Source organism: Ambystoma mexicanum, chromosome 1p, assembly GCF_040938575.1.
Source record: "Ambystoma mexicanum isolate Mex_15411 chromosome 1p, UKY_AmexF1_1, whole genome shotgun sequence".
NCBI classification, from domain to species: Eukaryota; Metazoa; Chordata; class Amphibia; order Caudata; family Ambystomatidae; genus Ambystoma; species Ambystoma mexicanum.
The window spans coordinates 275,243,649-275,266,015 of record NC_090921.1 but is presented as its reverse complement, the minus strand read 5'-3'; the positions used below and the strand labels follow the sequence as shown (position 1 = coordinate 275,266,015).

General features: G+C 47.3%; 1 protein-coding gene across 2 annotated transcripts in view; it reads right to left on the bottom strand.

Moving 5' to 3' along the window:
- Window positions 1–22,367, bottom strand: part of THOP1 (thimet oligopeptidase 1) — a 295,527-nt gene that overhangs the window by 124,284 nt on the left and 148,876 nt on the right. For both annotated transcript variants that reach the window (XM_069646651.1, XM_069646654.1), the window contains exons 6-7: window positions 14,933–15,093; window positions 14,543–14,678 (exon numbers count right to left, since the gene is read on the bottom strand). In XM_069646651.1, coding sequence (XP_069502752.1) covers window positions 14,543–14,678; window positions 14,933–15,093 — 297 coding nt within the window. The remainder of the gene's footprint in view (window positions 1–14,542; window positions 14,679–14,932; window positions 15,094–22,367) is intronic.

Below are 22,367 nucleotides of genomic sequence, written 5' to 3'. Positions count from 1 at the left end.
ACAACAAGTATCGCACAAAGAGCTGTGAGATTAAAACGCCTGGGGAAGGGAGTAATTCACAACCTCCTCGAACCTACAGCCTTGTGGTGAGCTGTATGTGGCAACACCAGGAGAAAAGAGGTATTCTCTTGGCACTGGGCTGAGCGTGGTACTGGAGACACCAGAGGAAGTGACTCATTGGGAACTGCATATGTTTAGATCAGGAGAATGGAGTCATTCACCTGGACATTTGACAAAGACCGAGCAAAGCCCGTAAGCCTGGGGAAGGGAGTCATTCCACCTGGTAATTTCTGTTGTAAGAGAACATTTGTTGGACACTGTACAAAAAGCAGGAGAAGGGAGCCATTCTCCTTGTTAGGCAGAATTGCAGGAAGTACCCTCTGGGACCACTACACACAATTAGGACTACAGGTGTTAGCCAAACCAACATTTGGTATAAGTCTGTGCCACACAGTTTTTGGTAGCGAGCTGAGCAGCCAGGCTTATCTCAAGAGTTAATGTGAGCAGTACAAGTAGTTACACAAAAAACTTTCAATGACAGTGGTTCAAGTAAACACTTATACTCAAGGTTTCTTGGTAAAAACACAATAATTTATTACACAATCATTTAGAAAACATTTCACTAGAAGAAGGCAACTTAATATTATAAACCAATACACTTCAATGCAAAATTCTAAGGTTTTGAGACAGTTTGAGCTCCCCTGAAATAGGAGCTAAATAGCAGTTCAGTACTTAGAAGGGAGCAAAAAGGCACAAGGTAAGTAAAATAGATCATATATAATTTTTAGACAGAGCAAATAGTTTCAGTTCACCAGATGAGTTCAATTCAAGTCAAGAGGCCAGGCCAAAGTCAATGGGCTAGTGTTCTGGGTAGGAAAGAGCAATTCTAGTATCAAACGGTAAAGTCTTTGTGAAAGTTCTTAGAAGTAGTTTAGGCGAAAAAGAATCATGTCGGGTCACAAGCTGATTAGGCCTGCAAGTTGGAAAAGTTTCACAAACTTTCACCGCGAGAGTGGCGTTCTCTCAATTAGGTTGGCACAGTACCTTTTATATGAAGTAACAAATGTTGCTGAAGTCGTGGTTCCTGGCAGGTCCTGCAGATCTCGCTGTTCCTGAGCCTCAGTCGTGGGGACAAGAGGGAGGACATCGGGAAGACTCCTGCACTGCACGGGATCGTTGAAGAAAGCAGACAAAAATGAGTCACTTCAGTTCCAGTATCTGTAGATTCAAGAACACAAGCTGATGTCCCTCTCCCTGGTTAATCCTAACCTGCCTTGAGAATGGTATCCAGGTGTCTTATGAGTTGGTTGGTTCCACCAACTCAAGGGAAGAGGCCGTCCTTGAAGGACCTTCTCTGTCAAATGGAGTTTGGCAATTCGGACCTGCAGCAGGGCTTCACCGGGCAAACCAACGGTCCAGGAGTTGCCACAGCCATCCTCTTCCAGCTCGTCTTCGGTTTTTTTGTTCCAGTGGTCGACTCTGCCTTCTAGTCCTGGAGACTCGCCTTTTAAACAGTTTCCTCCCATTCATTCCAGCCTATCCATCACTCACCCAGCAGGGTGGCTGTCCTTGCCAGACAGTCAGCCAGCCAATCACACCAGAGTAAATTTGGGTCTCCTAGGAGACCAGGCACAGGGAGTTTCAGGGACCTCCCTCGCTTCCTGCCCACCCCAGACACTCAGACGCCAGAGGCGATCTTCAGTCCTGAAGCCCGCCAAAAGCATACGAACAAAGGGACCAAACCTGGACCTTTTCCAAATAGAAATGCAAAAAAAGAAGACCAGGACCCGTTTAAACAAAGGAGCTTAAGGCGCCATCTTGAAAAACATGGCTCGCGTGATTTTTAGCTACCAGTGTTCGCGGTCGGGAAAAATCATGGTAGTTCGTTGTAAAACCACCACCCTTTTTTCCAGTAGGAAGGGGTCACATTTGACTGCTACATGAGTATTTAGACACAGGGGATACTATGTAACCCTTCCAGCACTCTGTTGTAAGATGGTGTGTCCTGGGTCTAGGAATTTGGAAAGACTAGTAAAGTCATTTTCGTTTTACATTCTCTGGGAAACAGTAGTTTAATCCAGAGAAGGTATTTAAACCTTTGGGAAGTCTAAAAAGACATCCCTGTGTCACTGCACTGAGGGTGCTGTGTAACACACATGAAAAGATGCCTATGGAGTTATCTTAAAACTCCAAAGTCAAACAACACAAATGTAAAACACACATCAAAATACATGAGAGGACTGGCCACCAGGGGGCGCACGGATGGTGTCCTCCTCCGTGTGAGCTCTGTCCCCGTAGGTCTGCGAGGTGACCTGAGCACCCACCCCACGACCACCCCACGGTGAAAACAGCAGAGAATCGTGCATCGGGATATACACCTGCACCATCCTGGAGATAAAACGATCGAAATCGGACCCGTGAAGCCCAAGTAAACTTCGAGTGAAGTTCTTCCCCGGAGACAGCACGAAATCGAAAGCAAACTGGCCGGACCAGCGAGTGGGCCCTAGCGGGAGAGCGATGCACACCCCGTGAGGTGCTGACCAGCGAGCCTCCCCTCGGCCCTCAGAGCTACCCCCCTGAGGTGCCCCCGAACGATCCACACCATGGATCCCCCCAGTCACGCCCCCCAGATCATCGGAAAATAAGGAGGGCCCCGCCGAGAGGTAAGCTGCGCCTTCCACTATACGCAGCCCACACTGTCCGCCACGACTGCGGTACATCCGAACACCGCGGCCTACGTGCAGGGACCCGGCCCTCAAAAGGGACTAACTGGGAGGCGCGCTCTAGGGCTACCATAACTTCTTTGAACACCTACAATGCACGTTACCACATGCAAAATGGAGAAGCATGGGGCGAGGTGAATCCCAACAACGTACAGTCTTCTACTGGCAAGGATCCTTCGGACTAAGGGTAGGGTCCCCGGGACAGGGGCGTGTGCCTCCTCGGATCCCTGGTATTGATTGGAATTCGGACCAAGGAGACATCTTCCAACCTTGCCCCTACGCCAGGGACCCTGCATATTACGAAGGTTATCTGCTGGAGTGTGTCGCCAACTTTTCCCTCCTGCAGGGCGAGCACATCACCGCTGACAGACGACTAAGAACCGTGTGGGGTCGCAGCGCAGTCTGAGAGGTAAGCCCTCACGTCCTACCCTCGCCTGTCCGAACCCGAGACTTTGAGGTGAGGCACCAAAGTATATGCAGGCCAAAGTAAAACTGGCTAGTTACGCTTACGCTGCCCCCACCCACACATTCATCACCCCCAAGATGGCGACGGAACCCGTGGCACACAGAGAGACAGCAGCCACGAAAGGCGACATAGCGGCCCTCCTGACGGAGATAAAGAATATGGGGGCCAACACAGGTGGCAAGATTGACAAAATCACCCAACGCATAGATAAGATTGAGGACAGGTTGGAGGGGGTAGAAAACAATCAAGCCTCCATAGATACTTTGGAAACACAACTCGAACACAGGATCACGGATCTCGAACAGCGGGTAGAGGAATACAGACTTACGATGGATGATCTGGAAAATCGGGAGAGGCGGAACAATTTACGCTTTTTTGGGATCCCGAAACAGGATGGGGAAACGGAGGAGAGCCTGAAAGCAACAGTATTGGTGGCAGATGATGAGATTGATGAACCAAGAACATAACGGATCCACAGAGCGGGTGGCCCACCTGGAGGCCCTAGATCGGTCCCCGCCTGCTTCCACAGATACCGGGACAAAGCAAAGATTCTTGAGAAGGCAATGCGTGGAGGCGTGATCACTCTCAACGGTGTCCAAGTCACCATATATCAAGACCCATCTGCCATGACATTGGCGCTGAGAAGGATGCGTGGCCCTCTGACAAAATGGTTCAAAGAGCGGGATACCAGATATCGGTGGGGATACCCCTTCTCGCTCTCTTTTGAACATGATGGCACGAGAATCAGACTATAGTCGGAGAGGGAAACAAAGGCCTGCATCTCCGATCTTGTCGATCCCCGTGAACGAAGGGAGGATGAAAACACTCCAAGAAATGAAGGACGAGATTAGAAACTCCGGGTACCTACGAGGCAGAGAGTCAAAGGGTCAAGAAAGTTTCGGGGAGGTAACAACACCCGGGAGGGGGACAAGTGAGCTACATCAGCGGCAGCTACCTTGACACTAGGAGTATGTTTGAGATAAGGGCCGCTTTCGGCCCAACACTAAAGTTATTTTCGATGGTTGTAAGTTGGGGTGAAAGGGAGGTTGGGGGGGGGGGCTCAGATTTATGTGGTGTTTATTGTTAATTAAAGGACCGCACGACGATGGTCCCGACTGGTGGTTCGCTGCTAGTTCAGTGAATCCAACTAGACCTGCTCGGACGCCGACGTATGGGGGGGTGCGTGGGAGGGATCTGCAAGACAAGGGGGAAGGTGCAACTATTACAGAACTTTTACTCGCTGCAGGGATGGGAAAGATACTAAGATTGGTTGAGGGTACGGAACACAAGATATGGCGAGCCATTGTTGTGAATATTGCATTGTCATATACTGATGGCCACGTCTGATGCAAGCATACGAGGCCCCTTGAAAGTCGGGACGCTTAATGTCAAAGGCCTTAACTCACCTACTAAGAGGTTGTTAGTCCTACGGGAATTCCGAAGGGCTAACATTGATATCCTACTCTTACAAGAAACAAAAGTATATGAAGGGGGAGGAGAGGTCTATTCTGGGGAAACGTTTCGGCATGGTGTTTTGGGGCTCGAGAGCATTGCGAAGAGGGGGAGTAGGAATCCTTATCAGAAAGGGACTTGATTTTCATGTCCCCAAAACCTGGTAAGATGCAGAAGGTTGAGCTTTGCTTGTTGTGGGGACTATTTGAAGGGTGGATGTAACGATTGCCACAATCTACTCTCCCAATGTAGGACAGCTCAGATTCCTCTCTAAACGGTCCCCAAAATAATGTTGGAAGCCACCGGCCATATTATACTAGGCGGAGACTTCAACCTATGGGCAGATCACGACTTAGACCGGAAAGCGGGACGCCCAGACGTCAATGTTTCTGTGAGAGAAGAACGCAGTGATTTTGCAAACATGATGTAGGTCTATGCGCTAGTAGATGCATGGAAGATGATGCATCCTGATGAAAGAGGGTATACATTTTATTCACCTCCACACAGTACTTTCACCCGAATAGATTACATCTACCTTTCACGAGAACTGAACACCACCACTTCACACTCAGGGATTACCCCGATAACGTGGTCTGACCACAACATGGTCAAAGTCGATATACAGTGGGAACATCTACCAGTTAAGGGCAGGAAGTGGAGATGTAATGAGGCCCTATGGAGAGACCCCGTCTTCAAAGAGGAACTTTAAACAGAGATCAAAGAATACTTTACAGCCAACGATACCGGGGAGATCTCTAAACAGAGTGTGTGGGAGGCGGACAAGGCAACCTGGAGAGGGATCCTCATACAGGAGGGGGCTCAGAAGAAAAGGGAAAGAACCCTTATTGAAAATAATCTCCGGAGTGAAATATGTCATCTTGATAGAGAAGCTAGGGTGGGGGACACCACGGACCCTGATAAGATCCGAGAGGCCAGGAAAAAACGGGAAGAACTCCGCCACCTAGAACATGGTTTCTGAAGCAGAAATTTTATGAAAAGGGAGGTAAGCATGATGCGCTGCTAGCGGCTAGACTCAGGATGCAGCGGGCAGAACGTAGGGTGAAAGAGATTACAGACCCAACCCCTGACTAGGCACAACCTATGCCCCCCATCCCAGAATTGTTCGCAAATTTCTACGAGTCCCTATACACTTCAGAAGTCGACCCACACTCACAAGAGATAGGCAACTACCTCGCTAGCATTTCTCTTCCAAAAGTTGCAAGCGCTGACTCGGCCCATCTTGAATCCCTCATAACTGAAGACGAATTACACGAAGCGATCAAACGACTTACACTGGGCAAATCCCCTGGTGAAGACGGATTCACTGGCGGCTTCTATAAAACCTTTTGTACCCTCCTGGCTCCATTCCTGACCACCCTATTTAATGAAATCCTTGACACAGGGATTGTCCCTGACTCATTCGCCTTAGCACTCCTATCAGTCATTCCCAAGGAAGGCAGAGACCCCAAATGTTGCGGATCATACCGCCCCATATCCTTGCTCAACCTTGATGCCAGACTTTACACAAGAGTCCTCGCAGCCAGGCTAGAGGTCCACATGCCCCATCTCGTCCATCCCGACCATGTAGGGTTCATAATTGGACGACAGGGTGCAGACACCATGAGAAAGACTCTCCATTTGGTTGAAGCCTCCCAAACTATGTGCAACGATCCAGCCTTACTCTCAATTGATGCTGAAAAAGCCTTCGATCGAGTGGAATGGGGCTTCCTTGCCGCAGTCCTCCGTGCTGTGGGAATAGGGCCGAAATTTAGAAGGGGGATAAAAGCAGTCTACACCGCTCCTAAAGCCTCAGTGTCTGTCAATGGGGAATACTCAAGATGGTTTGAGCTGAAACGTGGTACCCGGCAGGGATGCCCCCTATCGGCCATCCTCTTCGCCCTCTGCGTGGAACCCCTGGCCCAGACAATGCGACCGGATACCGAAGTAACAGGTATGCGTCTAGGGGACGAGGAATACAAAGTAGCGCTATATGCCGATGACCTACTCCTTCATGCGACGAACCCCACTACATCCATTCCCAGGGCTTTGTACCTCTTAGACGAATACGGCCAAGTATCCGGGTTCAAGGTTAACAAATCTAAGTCCATCCTTTTCCCCTTACAGGGATCAATGGATACAAACACAGAAAGATACCAGTCCCTGGGCCTTATGATTGAACACGAAAAAATGAAGTACTTAGGCATACATGTCACAAGATCACTAAAAGATTTATATGAACCCAATTTCCCTGCGCTCCTCCAAAAATTTCACGCAGACCTTGTCCGATGGGATAACCTAACCATATCCTGGTTGGGGCGTTTAAATGCGATAAAAATGACCCGTTTCCCGAGATTTTTATACCCCTTTCAAATGCTCCCCATTCAGATACCACGTCAATTCTTTGCAGAAGTCAAGAAGGCAATATTAAAATTCCTATGGCAAGGGAAAAAGCCCAGAATTGCGTACTCCAATTTGACATTACCAAAAGACAAGGGTGGAGTGGGTCTCCCAGACATCCAAAAATATTACGAGGCAGCCCAATTACGTATTCTTATTTCCCATCTTCGTAACCAAAAAACACCTCCGTGGATTGCTATGGACAATCACTACCTGTCCCCGGCAACAATCTCTGAATGGCTATGGTCCCCTAGGAAGAGGGTACTGAAAAGATCTAAGACACACCCGATGTTTGTAACCATATGGGATATATGGCGAGAGAGTAGGGATATGGAAAAGATTACCACATGGCCATCGCCACTAAGTCACCTCTGGTCACCGGGTATGAATGACCAGATCCCCAATGTGGAAAGGTTTCAAGCTTGGTATGAGGCTGGCCTGGAGAGGGTGGGACAACTCCTAAAGAAGGACTCCTTCATTGCACTCCCTGAACTAGAGGAGGCATTCGGAATAGGCACACTGTCTGCATTCCACTTTCTGAAGATCAAGGGGGTATTGTCAAAACCAGAATGGAGGGAAAAGCTGAGCAGGGTACTTACCCCGTTTGAAACCATACTCGACTCCAGGACAGAAACAAAAGGGTTAATATCTGCCTTGTATAAAACACTAATGGAAGCGGGAAAGGGCTCAACAGAACCGCTTAGGTTAAAATGGGAAAGGGACATGGGCGAAGACATCGACCCAGAGATATGGGATAAGATATGTAGGACAGCACCCAAGGCCTCGATATCATGCCAATATAAATTGCACTCGATTAAATTATTGAATAGGTGGCAATATGACCCGCACAGGCTCTCCAAGATGCATCAGTCATCTAGTCCAATGTGTTGGCGGGGATGTGGGTCTGCGGCAGATTACTGGCACATGTGGTGGGGTTGTCCTCAGGTCAAAATATACTGCAATGAAGTCCTAGGTTGGATTAAGGATCTAGACGGGATCCAACGAACAGCGGACCCCTAGTTGATCTTATTTGGTCTTGAGAGGATGGAGGATGAATTGAGAAGGGTCACAGACATAGCTAAACCCCTGTTACTAGTCGCGACAGCTCTATTGACCTCGAAATGGAAATCCACTATAACCCCCACAGAAAAAGAATGGGTTAATGTGACCTCCAATATGTGTATCATGGAAAAAATCACGGCATCTATACACGGGAAAGCCACGCAATGCGACATCTTATGGTTAGAGTTTGTCAACAAATATATGCCCGGAACAGCCCACTAACGCCTAGCGAATGACCAATGCCATGAGTAGTGAAACATCATGATAACCTCCCGAACAAGGTAGGCCTCAAGGTCTGACAAACCTATCAACCAATCCGCCAAACGCTAGACAGTACATCCCATGGCGGCAGCTTATAAAGTCTTGTGGGGTGGAGGGAGGGAGGAAGGGGGGGGGATGGGAGAAGAGCGACCAATGCTTATTGACATTGTAAAGGGGAGTTAACTGTTGATGGATGAAATGCAAGAATTTCGCTGATATATGAAACTAAGTCTCAACCGCGCTTTCTATTTGACTGTAATACAAGCTTTCTTGTTATGATTGTTAACTTTGGTTGTATAAGCTGTAATCTGTTTGATATAAACTCCAATAAAATTAGGTTTAAAAAAAAAGAAATACATGAGAGTGGGAAAGTTGCTGGGGGTCTCTAAGGTGAAAGGAATTAGCACATTTATGAGAATTCTCCCTAACACTCTGGAAAGAAGGCACGTTCTGTTAGCTTATTGTTTAGTTATAGTGTGAGGGTTAGAGCAGGATTTGACACAGGACGGTGGAACTCTGGTTTGACTGATATTCTGCCGATTCCTTTAGTATTAGTTTGAGGCAGGGAAGCCCCTCTTACATTTAGGGACAGTGAGGTATTTTTGAGAAATAAAATGTATTACCAAAACCTTTGTGTCAGCTTCCTTCTTTGACACCCTTACAGTGCTCAACAATCTAAGATTTTGCCAGGTTTTCACAGCCATATTAGGCAATGAAAAACGACAGTCTCCGCCTAAATGGAAATTACCCTAAATTTGTCATGATGAGCATCCATTCCAAGGAATTTGCGCCAATCTGCCATTTTCATTACTGACTCAATCAGCAACATTCATCTCTCACTCATAGAACTATGGAAGCACAAATCAATTTGGTTGTGAAGTGAAATGGCCTAGTTAGTATATTTTTTTGTGTCGCTAAATACGCCACCAGCTTTTGAAAACAACTTTATACCATATCTCTAGTGGTAAAAGGGGCCAATTTTAGATTACAGCAACTTACTTTACACGGGCGCACCAAAGTAGCTTGTTCGCCTACTCCAAATAATTTCAGAATAGCATAGCACACACCATTACCAACTACATTTTGGTGATCAGGCCACTCATTTAGCACGCAAGCATCATTTGCTCCCAATGCAGGCACTCGATCTGTTCAAAGTAGCTTTATTTGCTCCCGCTCGCACACCAGAGCCTCCCTTCTCAGTGCACCAAAGCATCCCATCCATCGACTCTACAAACATCTGCCCAATAGATAACTTGAATCTTGAAAGTCTAGTCTTACCATCTTTAAACAATTCGGTTTCATCCATTATCAAATTCACGTTTTGTCAAGCTTGTTATGTACCGATATCATGGCATTGAGTCAGCCATCCTCGACTTTAAAAAACTATTGGATGACACCCGTGACTCCAGCAACCTACCCCTCCTTTTACTACTAGACCGGTCGGCAGCATTTGACTTAGTCAACCACATAACACACTGTCAACATCTAACCACGGCTGCCACTTTCTCCCGTGGCCACCAGCTGGATTGCCTCGTTTCTTGCAAACAGATAGGCATGTATCTTCTCAGGATGCACGTCTGTCCACTGTGAGAAACCTGAAAGTGTCTCCCTAGCTAGTCCCCGGGGATCTGTCATGCAGGTGGCCAGGACACAGCCATCCCTATTGGATCCAGTTCCCGGGTGTGGAACAGTGAGGGAGGATGACCTGGATGGGTAGGTCCTTGGGGAGCGGGACACTGTCGTGTGAGATGCAGTATCCCTCTCCTTCTATTGACACCTTTCACCCTATCCTACCACGTAGGACATTCCAAAACACTGACCCCCCCCTTTCCCCACACAAACACTTTTGCACAATACGAAAGACAACAGACTAACAGAGCCGTTTACCTGACATGTCTCAATACCAGGGTCAGGCAAAGTCGGGCAATAGACCTGAATCACGCACACCTAACGGCCCTTCCCTTCCCAACAGGGATAACAGGTGGAGCACAAGATGAGGGAGGCAGACAGCATGACGAGACAGCTATCCAGACCCAGCAGTTCAAAAGGAGGAGAAAGGAGGCAAATATCGAGAAGCTAACAAGGAAAGACGCAACCTTGCCCTTTTCGACTCAGACCCGCAAAACCTCTGCGCAGGGAATCATAAGGCTGTGGACAATAGCCCAAGTGTTTTACAACAGATGTCAACAGTACATGGAGCGTGTCTACCCGGATAAGCCGGAACGAAGGAAACTCCGGCTACCGTGGTACCGGCCTTGACTCCAGATTCAAGGAAAGCGATTTATCACAGCCGGTGAGTCGAAGAGAGAACCGATAAGAACCAGGCTGTGTTGAATGAAAGTCCCAAAGTGGCATATGAAGAGGAGTTCAAAGAACTGTATAAGTATTAAGGGAAGACCAGCTACAGAGGGAACCGGCACCACGTGGGTGCTGACTCGAGAAACCCTGGTCGTTCCCATGTCGAATACGACTACAGACACCAGAAGGCCATAGGAGAGCTGCAAAGATAGGTCAAAGTGGTCATACATGAGGTCGAGCAAAATCTCGGTACAACCCCAAGCCTTTGACCGACAAACTGTTGAGAAAGTAAGGGAAGTGAATCCTGCATGGTGAAAAGTTAGTGCATGAACTGTATATCGCAAAGGTCGGCGAGAGTGAACCCCGCCGAGAGAAACCGGTTTAAAAAAGACATTGAGATTTGTGAAAGCGAGAAGTATTGTGAGACGAGGGAAAGGAAAGTGTCACCCTTGTCAATTGGGATCCGAGCTAGGTCATGGGAGATCCAGGGGTGAAATGCTAGCACACAAAGTTCAATAAGAAAGGAACAGTTTTTGTAAAATTGTTAAAAGCAATATTGTGAAGGGTCTGCGCCCGGAAGAAGGGGACCCAGGAGTGAAGTTGTCACCCAAAATCTAAGTGAAGCAGAACTTTGTGTTTGTTGGATACATCAGGCCTTGAAGACAAGAGGCTATTTACCATTGAAGAACCGCATAGCTGGAATACAACCGTCAGCTCATGCTGAAGAGGCTCGAGCGTGTGCTGTGCGCCAAGGTCTCACCTTGTCCCGTGGTAGAAACATGGGGAACAGAGACCTCAAGGCAATCAGATCCTGACTTACTATTTGAACACTTTCACTTTGATACCGTATCCCACACTCTTTCTGTAATTAGTTTTAAGGAATTGGCAATAGGTTTTTCCTCGTATAGGCCTTTTTAATTTTGACACAACACCACTAGGACTGCCTTATGTTTCATTTGATGGTTGACGCTTGCTCCCATCTTCGAGTTGGGTTTCCACTCATAGTTCAATAGACACCCTTGAAATGGGATCACTTGTGTCTGTCTTTACTGTTGCCTCCATGAGTTGCTTACACTACCCAACTCCGGTCTAGCGTGGAGTCCAACAAGGATTTTGTGTCTCCCTGACCATTTTCAATATCTATACCAAACCGATCTTTGACCACCTCGACTCCCTTTGCATCTCGTACACCAACTATCCAGATAACACCCAAATCCTCATCACCTCACAGGCAACAACAATCAAGATTCACGCACCATCAACATAATCCACGACAGCACAATGGCTGAACACCGTCTTTGTCTCAATGATGACAAAACAGAAATCCTGATAGTGAGACCTCCCTCATGTTTAGCCAAATTTGACCTCTTCTATCAATCATTCACCACTGATGCCTTCTGCATCCTGGTCACCATCTCTATCAAAACAAGTCCATCTGGATTCTAGTCTCAGCATGACTCGCCATGTCACCGCATTCGCCTCATCAGCGGCCCACACCACTTAACTCGTGAATGCTATCAAATCCTTCCCCTCTACTCAAGAACGCCTGACCATAGCAAGAGCAATAACCAGTTAAGAAAGAATAGACTTCAAGATCCTTTCAATCACCCACCTATGTCTCTCAAACTCTGCTAAGCCATACCCATCACAAAGAATCACCAAAAGCATATTGTCAAGAACCACAAGATCAATCTAAAGCCACAGACTGGCCATTCCAAGTTTTATATGATATGATAGTTTATGTATATATGGTACTTATACACAATGGGCCTCATTACGGGTCGGGTGGTCCGGAATTAACGGTGGCAGTAAACCCGCCGCCACTGTTAATTCCGGACTGCCCGATCCTGAGTCCTGCAGGCGGGAGGTGATCTTCCCGCCAGGTCTGACCTGGCGGGTTGAACACCTCCCGCCTGCAGGTGGACGTGGAAACACCGGCACCATCACAAGATGGTGCCGGTGTTTCCACTTCCCCATTCCCATTGAGCCCCATGGGACTCAACGGGAATGGGGATTAACACCATTCCGCCTCCGTGACTCCCGGGACACCGGGGCTGTAATGCCCTTGTAATTCCGGGAGACACGGAGGCGGAATGGTAATACGAGTCCGGCAGTAACCAGGCGATTTTACCGCCGCGGTTACCGCCGGACTCGTAATGAGGCCCAATGTGTTTCAAAGCTAGGGAGGGAACAAGTTGGAAAATACAATGACATTCTTACAGGCCATGAACAGTAAGGATGTGAAATTAACTATCATACTCGGCCCGACGACATTTCAGATACTGCTGGGGGGACGAATAAGGGGAGGAGAGAGGAGACAGACGAGGTTGCTATAATACTACTTCCAGGGACAATTCTGATAGAGTAAGTGCATAGAAGAAAGTAAGGGGAGGAGATAGGAAAAGGGAGACAGGGAGAGGAGGTAGAGAACAGAGAGTAAGCAGTCAAAAAGAGTGGAGAAGCAAGAGGGTCAACAAAGCCGGGGGCGCTAGCTTCCCGGTCACTGCCACCCATCTGTGGAATGCTGCCTCTGCACTTGCACAGAAAAGCTTACTGGCCGTTCAGGAAATAACTGAAAACCACTCTATTTCACTAACAGTGGTATGCTCAATAATTCCTTCCTTCCTCCCTTCCTTCCTTCCTTCCTTCCTTCCTTCCCTTCCTTCCCTTCCCTCCGTCCCCTCCCTCCCTTCCTTCCTTCCTCCCTTCCCCTCTCTTCCCCTCCGTTGCCCTCCCCTTCCTTCCCCTCCCCTCTATGCAACCAGCGCCTTAGTGCCCATCGGGTTTTGTGCGCTGTATAGATGTCAAAATAAATCAGTCAGTCTACAAACATTGTATATCCACGTCGCTCCTCTGGGAGCTTTCTTACTCATTGGGCCTCATTACAACCCTGGCGTTAAGGGGTTAACTGCGCCGTAAAAGGCTGCGGCGTCGTTAAACCCTTAACGCCCGATTCACACTTTAACGCCTGCTTTTTGCAGGTGTTAAAGTCCAACCCGCTAAGGGACCTTGGTGCTAATTACGGCACTGTAATTTACGGTGCCGTAATTAGTGCCTTCCCCATTCCCATTGAGCCCTATAGGCCAAAAATGGGAATGGGGAAGGGGCCATGGTGAATGGGGATTTACCGCCCCGCCAACCTTGGAATGGGGCGGTAAATCCGCCATCCACCAATGGTGGAATCCGGCATGGACCATGGTGCTAATAGCACCATGGTCCAACGCCAGGGTTGTAATGAGGCCCATTGTCCTTTATTTAAGCTAAGCTTGCTTTTTTTACCTCATTAAGCATTATCCACCATGCCTTCTGCCAGATTTGTTTTAGAGTGCCTGCTGTTGGGTTGCTGCTTGCTTCAATGTTCACTATTGACTACTACACTCTTATTGCACTTTGCGCTGTCATACCTTTGAGTCTCAGTGCATAACAAAAGAAGACTGGGGATGGAATTCTCTGTGAAGTTTAAAGGGGCTACATAGTCAGCATCCATCAAACATTCTTTTAAAAATGCACAGGAAATTCCCTTTCCAAGTCAGCCTGTTACACAATCCCTCACAGATGATGGAGCAGGCGTTACTAGTGACAAGGAGCCACTGTGTGGGTGTGGTCAGCTCATTAGTGGGGTTGGGGAGAGAAGGTGATGCAATTGTTGGTCTCAACCACCAGGAGTGGCCTTATATTGTAAAGTTTATAGAAAGCGTGTTTATTTTTCAAAAGCACAGGCTCAAGAACCCAATTATCTCCTCCTTTAATTAGTTAACATTTTGCTTAAGATGTTCTATGTTTGGTGCCACTCAACCTTCCTTATTTACACACCACGTGTGGCCTGTGCTTCATGCAGGGTAAGCATAAAAGTGCACTGAAAGCGAGCAAGGTGATTACGTACCTAGAAAGTTGGCCACAGTTTTGCTAGCCTTTGCCATGTTCATTTCGACGACAAAGTCAGCATGTGTGCTGAAACCGAGCAGTCTAGACTTCTGTGCCCTTAATTCCACAAGCTCTTTGAGAATCTGGCAGTTAGCCTGAAATGAGAAATGAGAGATTTAGGAGAGAAAATTAAGTGTAGTTTACACACAAACAAAAGCTCTTGTGCAGGTTTCAGAAAGGGTAGAAAGAGTGAGTGGAGGAATTGGGACTAGAATTTGCACAGTACTTCCTTTCTTTTATTGAAAAGGACAAATAAAGAATTATCACATTTGCATTAACCAAGGGATAAAGCCAGCTGACCAGGAAACAGTCAAGGTTCGACTGTAAGAAACAGGACTGCACTACTCACCTCCTTGCACCTGGAGTTAAAGGCTTGCTCCACTTTCCGTCGAGTCTCTGGCACATTGCATTTTTTCATGAGTGGGAAATAGTGTGGATATTTTAAGGTGACCTTCAACTTGCCATCTTCGGTCTTCTCCAGGGAGCTCAGAAAGTCCTCTGGGAGTCCTCCTGAGAAGTTAGTGTTGGTATGAATTTGGGAGAGGAATGGATGGGGACAAGAGGTATGAATTCGGGAGAGACGTGGGTGAGGAAGGGAGGGATGAGGGAGAGAAAATACAAGTCAGCAAGAATTCTACGCATAAGTAAAAAGCACCTGCTGCAGGAATCTATGCCATCATGGCCAAACATCAGTGAGGAGCACCAACCACATGTATTCCATCAACTGAGAAACCGCTGTAGGTTGAGGTGCAGTGACAGCAAGCAATAAAGTGTCTCAACCAAATATCTGTATGAGATGGCTGATAAGAAGACATTTGCCTTATTTTAAATATGAATAGTAGCCAGACAGGGGGAAATAAAACACTAAAGTACAGGTCGATGGGCAGGAGAGATGGCAAATTAAGGTGCTGGAAGAGGTTGGCAGGAGTGAGATGGGTTAACCCGCCATGCAGTCACTCAGGAATCTTAAATGTACACCTGCTGCTCTAGAAAAGCAACGGCAGAGGTAGACAGAGCTACAAAATACGACAACTAAAAACATTCTTCGTTCCATGGTTGCTGTTCCTGGTCCTTTCACACACTAAATACCACCAGGTGATCTTTGGCCACAAGCGATCGAGATGGGCAGGACAAAGGGAATTCTGACGAAGCAGATGAACATGGGGACATTATATGCTCTTTGAGAGGCCCACTATGAGCTGCAGCCACCTAGTGTGGTCTTCTACATTCAGCAGTTCTCTGATCAGAACCTACCAAACCTTGCTTCAGAGCTACAGTTGTTTAGGTACTCTGATTTCAATGGAAGGGTCCCAGAGGAAAGATAGTACTAATGATAGTACTAATGAACATGCAGAACCAAGGTGGTGTTCCAAAATCCATCCGTGCATAGTTCAATACCATACGTGATTGGGAGAATGGCAAACAAAAAGAGGATAGGGAGACATAGAATAAAAGTAATTAAGTTTAATTATCACAGGACACCTTGTGTTGTCAATGATAATCATGTGCCTAATGGTGCCCACTTCCAAATTACAAAACTTCCTCCAGCATAAACCAACAGGTGAATAAAGAAGAAATCAGGCCAGAAAGACATGCAATATCTGTCAATTCATTGCTACATGTATAGGCGCGTTATAAATATCATACCATATCATATCTTACGGGCTGGGTTTTAGAAGACTGCAGGTTTTGTGCTCATGAGGTATTTTGGGCATGAGGCATTCACCAGTGTCTTGCAGCCACTAACAGGTCAACTTCTGATAAAGACCATTGTGAACAGTGTGTGTCAATTAGCTGTTGATGAGTAACTGCTCCCCAAGATATGCACTGGAAGAAAGTACAGACTGCCAGGGAGCTTGCACCATTCTTGTAGAGGGCTCGCCTCCAGAAAGATGTCTAAACATTCTTAAAGAGTCAAGCAGACTAGGATCTTCCTGCAGGATATCTGCAGATTTGAAGGAGCCAAAATGGGACTCTCCAGCAATAATCAGACTAAAGAGTGAGGGAGACAGTGTTTGCCTATCTCTCTTGCGGTGTGTGAGGAGGCAAGGTCAACAGTGGTTATCCTGTAGAGCAGGGCAGTCCAAACTCCAGGCCTCGAGGGCCAGAATCCTGAAGGGTTTTCAGGATATCCCTCATTAATATTTATGAGAAGAAATGTGCTTCCATTTACAATCATTGTATGCACATACACGGGGTATCCTGACAATCCAACAAGTTTCCAGCACCCCAAAGCCTGGAGTAAATAAACCCTGCTGTAGAGTCTTGCGCCAGAGAGATTGGGCACCTTCAGAGTCTGAAGGAAATATGGGGTACCTTACATAATTTGCAGGCTACAGGGTCCGCACTTGCACGATCTGTGAAAGCAAGGAGGATCTCCTGCAGATATTCTCCTGCAGAATGTGTGCAGGTGGTTTTGGGTGCGGGTGGTGGAGCGAATCAGGGAGTCTTTTAATATGCAAGACGAAAGAGGGTCTTACTGCCTTAAGGCATTCAGTCTGAGGGGGAGGGGTAAAGTTTGCCGGGCTATGGACTCTTGGTGCCGAAACGTACAAACGGGAGACCCAGGCACCAACATAAGGAGACAGGGATTCTTACAACAGCCTTCTTCAAACAATCAGGAAAGCAATATCATCACATTACTCCTATAAGCAGCAGTAGATTAATAAGGCCAAGAAAAGAAGTAGAGCTGGCAAATATGGACTCAAAAAGACCAATACAAAAGAATTAAAATACAACAGGATGGAAAACGATACAAACAAGGGACAACTGAGTCCTAGAAAATGTGATTCACCGCCTGAGTGATCATATGCAACATGATACAGAAGCATCAAGGTCTCTTCCGCCAGTGAACCAAGGCCGTCTCTGACAATGTGATGGTGTCTATACACTGTACAGAAACATTTTTTCCTTTTTATTTTCAAGCCATTATCCGTCTGCACCTGTATTTTTTTCGACTAGTGCAAACGGCACACGCTCAGATTTTTAAAAAAAGCTCATCTCTCAATCAAAAGGAACATTCTGAAAAGGAAAAAAGTAATTCTTTTATGAATGGAATCGGAACAGATCGGCATCAGATGAGCACGAGAGTCCTTATTCCACCCACAAAATGGTCAAATAACCCAGAAGAGTATACCCAGTGGTACTATGTAATAATAATAAAGATTAAAAATGAAGTAAAATACAAACATTTTTTTGTCTTTTCTATAAAAAGAAATTATGTAAATAGATGTACTAGTTTGAAGCATTCGTTTTTCGTGTGCCATTGACTTTGTGGCACAGAAGTACCGCCTTTGCTCAGCACAACTTAGCACCGCTTTTGAACATACACATTTTCAATTACAAATGCATACCCTTGAATCAAGGGAAGGAGGGCGTTACATTCTCACATAGCTCAAAGCACCCTTTCAACCCGGTGTACCCTCCACATCTTTTCTACACAAAGCTTCTCCAGACCAGGTGCCCTTTGTTAACTTAATCCAGGTTATGATGTGCTTAATTTAAAATTAAAGTTGGGATATTTTATCTTCTGTAAATTAATTTTACCTCAGTTTTCTGTATCTTTACCTCAGTTTCTGTATGCTTTATTTTGCAGCATTATTTTTATTGTGTTCCCCTGCATAGAGGGGCTTCTGCCAAAGCGGCCAAGGACCCAGCGCATTCTTTGCCACTTTAAGGGATAGTGCAAATCTCTGCAAGAAGGTACTCAGTTAGTGCCCAGTCTCAATCCTCTCTTCATACAAGAGTATCCTTACAATAGGGGGATATTGTTGTTTGCTAATTTGTTTGGTTGCTGTGCCTTCTGTGCTTCCATTCCTTTCCCGTCCTCCCTCCTCCCGCATCTGTCCCTCCTTCCCGTCCTCCTGCTTCTCTATGGACTATCCTGCTCTCCTAACTAAATCTGGTAGGAAGGAGTTTAAAAAGGACATCCTGGTATCCAACCCAGGCCTCCCTATCGCTGACACCTACATCAGTGCCTCCTCCAAGGAAACTTTCACCGACATCCTCTTTGTTGTGCCTTCGCCAGACCTATGGACCCTTCATATGGTCTCTGTGCTTGCCCCTCTTCTCCCATTAATGGTGGCACCCGCTGGGACGCCCTCCTGGCATCCTTCCTTTCCTCTAAAGTCACCATTAATGTCTACTCCAATGGGACAGTCCTGGTCCAAAGCCCTCAGGCCAACCTTCACCTCTTTGATAGATGTTTCCCGCGCCTCATCAACTTCCTTTCTTCCCCTGCTGTCCCCTCTCCCCTTTCGACTACTTCGCCTCCGCCTTCTGCCTCCTCCTTGGCTTCCTTGCCTTCCCCTTCCCTCTGCCCCGTCTCGGGCTCCTTCTACACTTACGCAGGGCGTACCTCTGATCTGTACCCCTCCCCGGAAGTCCTTCAAGGATGGCAACCTTCTCCATATTGCCACTTAAACTCTTGCTCTGCTGTCAAACACTCCTCTGATATCTGCCGCCTTCTGGAAGAACTTGACCTTGATGTCCTCGGTCTCACCGAGACATGGTTCACGGCCAGCTCTGTCACAAGCTTTGATACGCTCCGACCTGACGGCTACAAGATCCTCTCCGCTCCAGGGCCAAACGCTCTGGTGGTGGTATAGCCCTGATCTTCCCCGAGTGGATTCCTCCCTCTGTCACCCCTACGAAGGCCTACTCCTCTTTTAAATGTCTCGTCTGCAGGGTCTCTCTCTCCCCTAGCCATTCATTCACTGTGGCTAGCCATTCATTCACTGTGGCTACTATCTATCGGCCACCTGGTGAGATCTCATCCTTCCTCTCCGTGTGGGCGGATCTCTCCTCCTCACTCCTGGCCTCAACTTCTCAACTCCTCCTTCTTGGAGACTTCCAACATCCACCTGGATGTTTCCTGACCTCCCTCTGGACTCTTCTGCGAACTCCGCGACTCTCTCTCACTCACTATTTTCCCCTCTGGCCCGACTCATTCTGCAGGGCACACTCTTGATGTTCTGATCTACTCAGACCTTCCCCTCTCTATCCCCCTCACCACTCGTCTCTCCTGCCCCTCAGGCCAAGCCACTTTCATCACTGCCACCCACCTTCTCGGTCATCCGACCCATGAAGCGCGTGTCAGCCGAGGCTTTCGCCGCTACCTTCTCACTCCCCCACTCTCCCTATGGCTGACTCTCATCCTGCCACAGCCCGCTCCACGCTCCACTCTGCTATATACGATACTCTTGATATTCTTGCCCCCGTCATGAGAATCCACCTGAAGCCCAAAGTCAAGTGCAACTCCTGGTACGACTCTGACCTCGTCACCCTAAAATGCAAGTGTAGGGTGGCCGAGAGGAAATGTGTGCTTCATGTACATCCTCTGACAAACTGGCCTGCCGCCTACTGTAAAGGCAATACAGGCTCTCTGTCCTAACCAAGAAGAGAGCGCATATCCAATCCCGCGTCTCTGCTGCATCTAACAACTCGGCCAAACTCTTTAACATCTGCAAGGAACTGACCTCTCCTGTCCCCTCGCAGGCCCTCTGTACGGCACTGGCTTCTCACTTCATCTCTAAAACTCAAGACATCCTGTCCTCTCTCTCTCCTCCTATTCCCTCCACACACCCTCTGCTCTTCCTCTGACCTTTCTGCAGCCACCTCTCCTCCCTCCTTCTCTGCCTTTCCCATGTTCTCTGCAGACAAGGTTTCTAGACAAGTCCGATCTATGAAAGTCTTGTCAAAACATGTTCACCCCTGTTCCTCCAAAACTATGAAGGACCACATCGACTCCCTGACTCCTGCCCTGGCTGATTTCTGCAATCACTCCTTCGCCACTGGAGTCTTCCCATCCCCCCTTGTGCACCCTCTTCTTAAGAAACCCTCTGCCGACCCCTCCTGCCCGGCTAACTATCGCCCAATCTCCATCACTCCCTTCCTGGGCAAGCTCCTGGAGAAACTGGCCATCTCCCAGCTTAATCTCCACACTGAATCTGTTGGTTGTCTTCATGACCATCAGTCTGGCCTCAGAGCTGCCAGAAGCACGGAAACTGCTCTCCTGAACATCCATGAAGACCTGCTCTCCAACCTTGACTCTACCACCCCCTGCGTCCTCATCCTGCTTGATCTCTCTTCTGAATTTGACACCGTCAACCATGCCATCCTGCTCAACCGTCTCCGTGATAACCTGGGTATCATTGGTTAGGCTCTGGCATGGCTGACTTATTTCCTCTCCAACCGACCCTCCCAGGTCCAACTTGGGTCCTTCCTCTCCGCCATCTTCTCTACCTGTGGTGTCCCCCAGGGGTCTAACCTCTCTCACTGGCTGTTTAACCAATACCGGTCACTCCTGGCCTACCGCATCGCTGCTCTCTGCCCCAACTTTCAGTGCTATGCATGTGACACCCAGCTCATCTTCAGGCTACCCTCGGCCTCCTCCTCTACCTCCCTCATCTCTGACTGTCTCTCTGTTATCCAAGAGTGGTGTGCCGCCAATGACCTCTGCCTTAATGCCAGTAAGCCTGAGATTCTCCTCTCCCCCAAGACTGAGCTGAATTAATGATGAAGTTATTAATAACCAAGAAAACACGCGACATTTGGCACATCCTGAATATGGGCTACGTAAATAACCTAAACTCAACTGAAAATACCATCGGGGGAGATACTTGGCATAAGCATTTCTTTCAGGTTTTTAATGGACCTGGGAACGAGACTGCCATAGTCTGCGACCGAAAAAACAATGTATCATGGGACGTAGAAATGTCACAGCCTGAAATTATTCGAGCTATCTTGCAACTCAAAAATTCCAGAGCTGCCGGCCCAGATCTCATCAGCAACATGATGCTCAAGAAAAATGCCCCGACGTGGGCTCTCTTCATTGATCAACTCTTCAAGAAAATTGCGAATCTCTCCACCCTTCCGGAATCTTGGTTATCAGCGATTGTAGTCCCAATTCACAAGAAAGGTTCTTGGGATAATCCAAATAACTACCGGCCTATTGCCCTTTTAGACTCGATGGGGAAAGTCTTCGGCGCAAATTTAAGATCGAAACTTGTGAGTTGGGCCAATCAAGCAGGAATTCAGGATGCACGGCAAACTAGTTTTTCTAAAGGCGTAGGTGTGGATGCCAATCTTGCCTTACTCTCGCTGTTGAAATTGGAAACTCTAAAATCCAACTCGAAACTTCACCTTACTTTCATTGATATGAAGCAGGCGTTTGATGGAATAAACCGCGAGCGTCTTTGGTCGAAATTATTGAAGTGGAACTGTCCAGCTGCTATCCTTAATCCTATAATAGCACTTCACTCAAATACCTCTATTCGAGTACGTTTAAATAAATACAGCGATCTATCATCACGCATCCCAACAACTCGTGGTGTCAAACAAGGGTGTCCCCTGGCCGCCGACCTCTTCAAATTATTTTTGGCAGATTTACCACTCTTTCTTACCCAGGTCCATTGTTTTCCACCCAAAATAAATCACGTGCATGTAAGTCACATCGCCTATGCTGATGATCTAGTCTTGATTGACAAAACACAGATTGGTCTCCAACGTTTACTTCTTTGCCTCAACGACTATCTGTCAACCAATGACCTATTTATTAACTCAGAAAAAACGAAAATCGTTTCTATTGGGTCAGTTAAAAGCAAAAAAGATAGAGCGTTTATTTGGGCAGTTGGTGGCAATTCTCTTTCTTCCGTCAATTCCATTCGATATTTAGGTGTGGAATTTAATAATTCCATTTGTGAATTTCAATGGATTCAAGATCTAAAACTGAAAACTTCAAGACTTGCCCTTCAAGCAGCAAAACTGAACAGAAACTTCGGGAA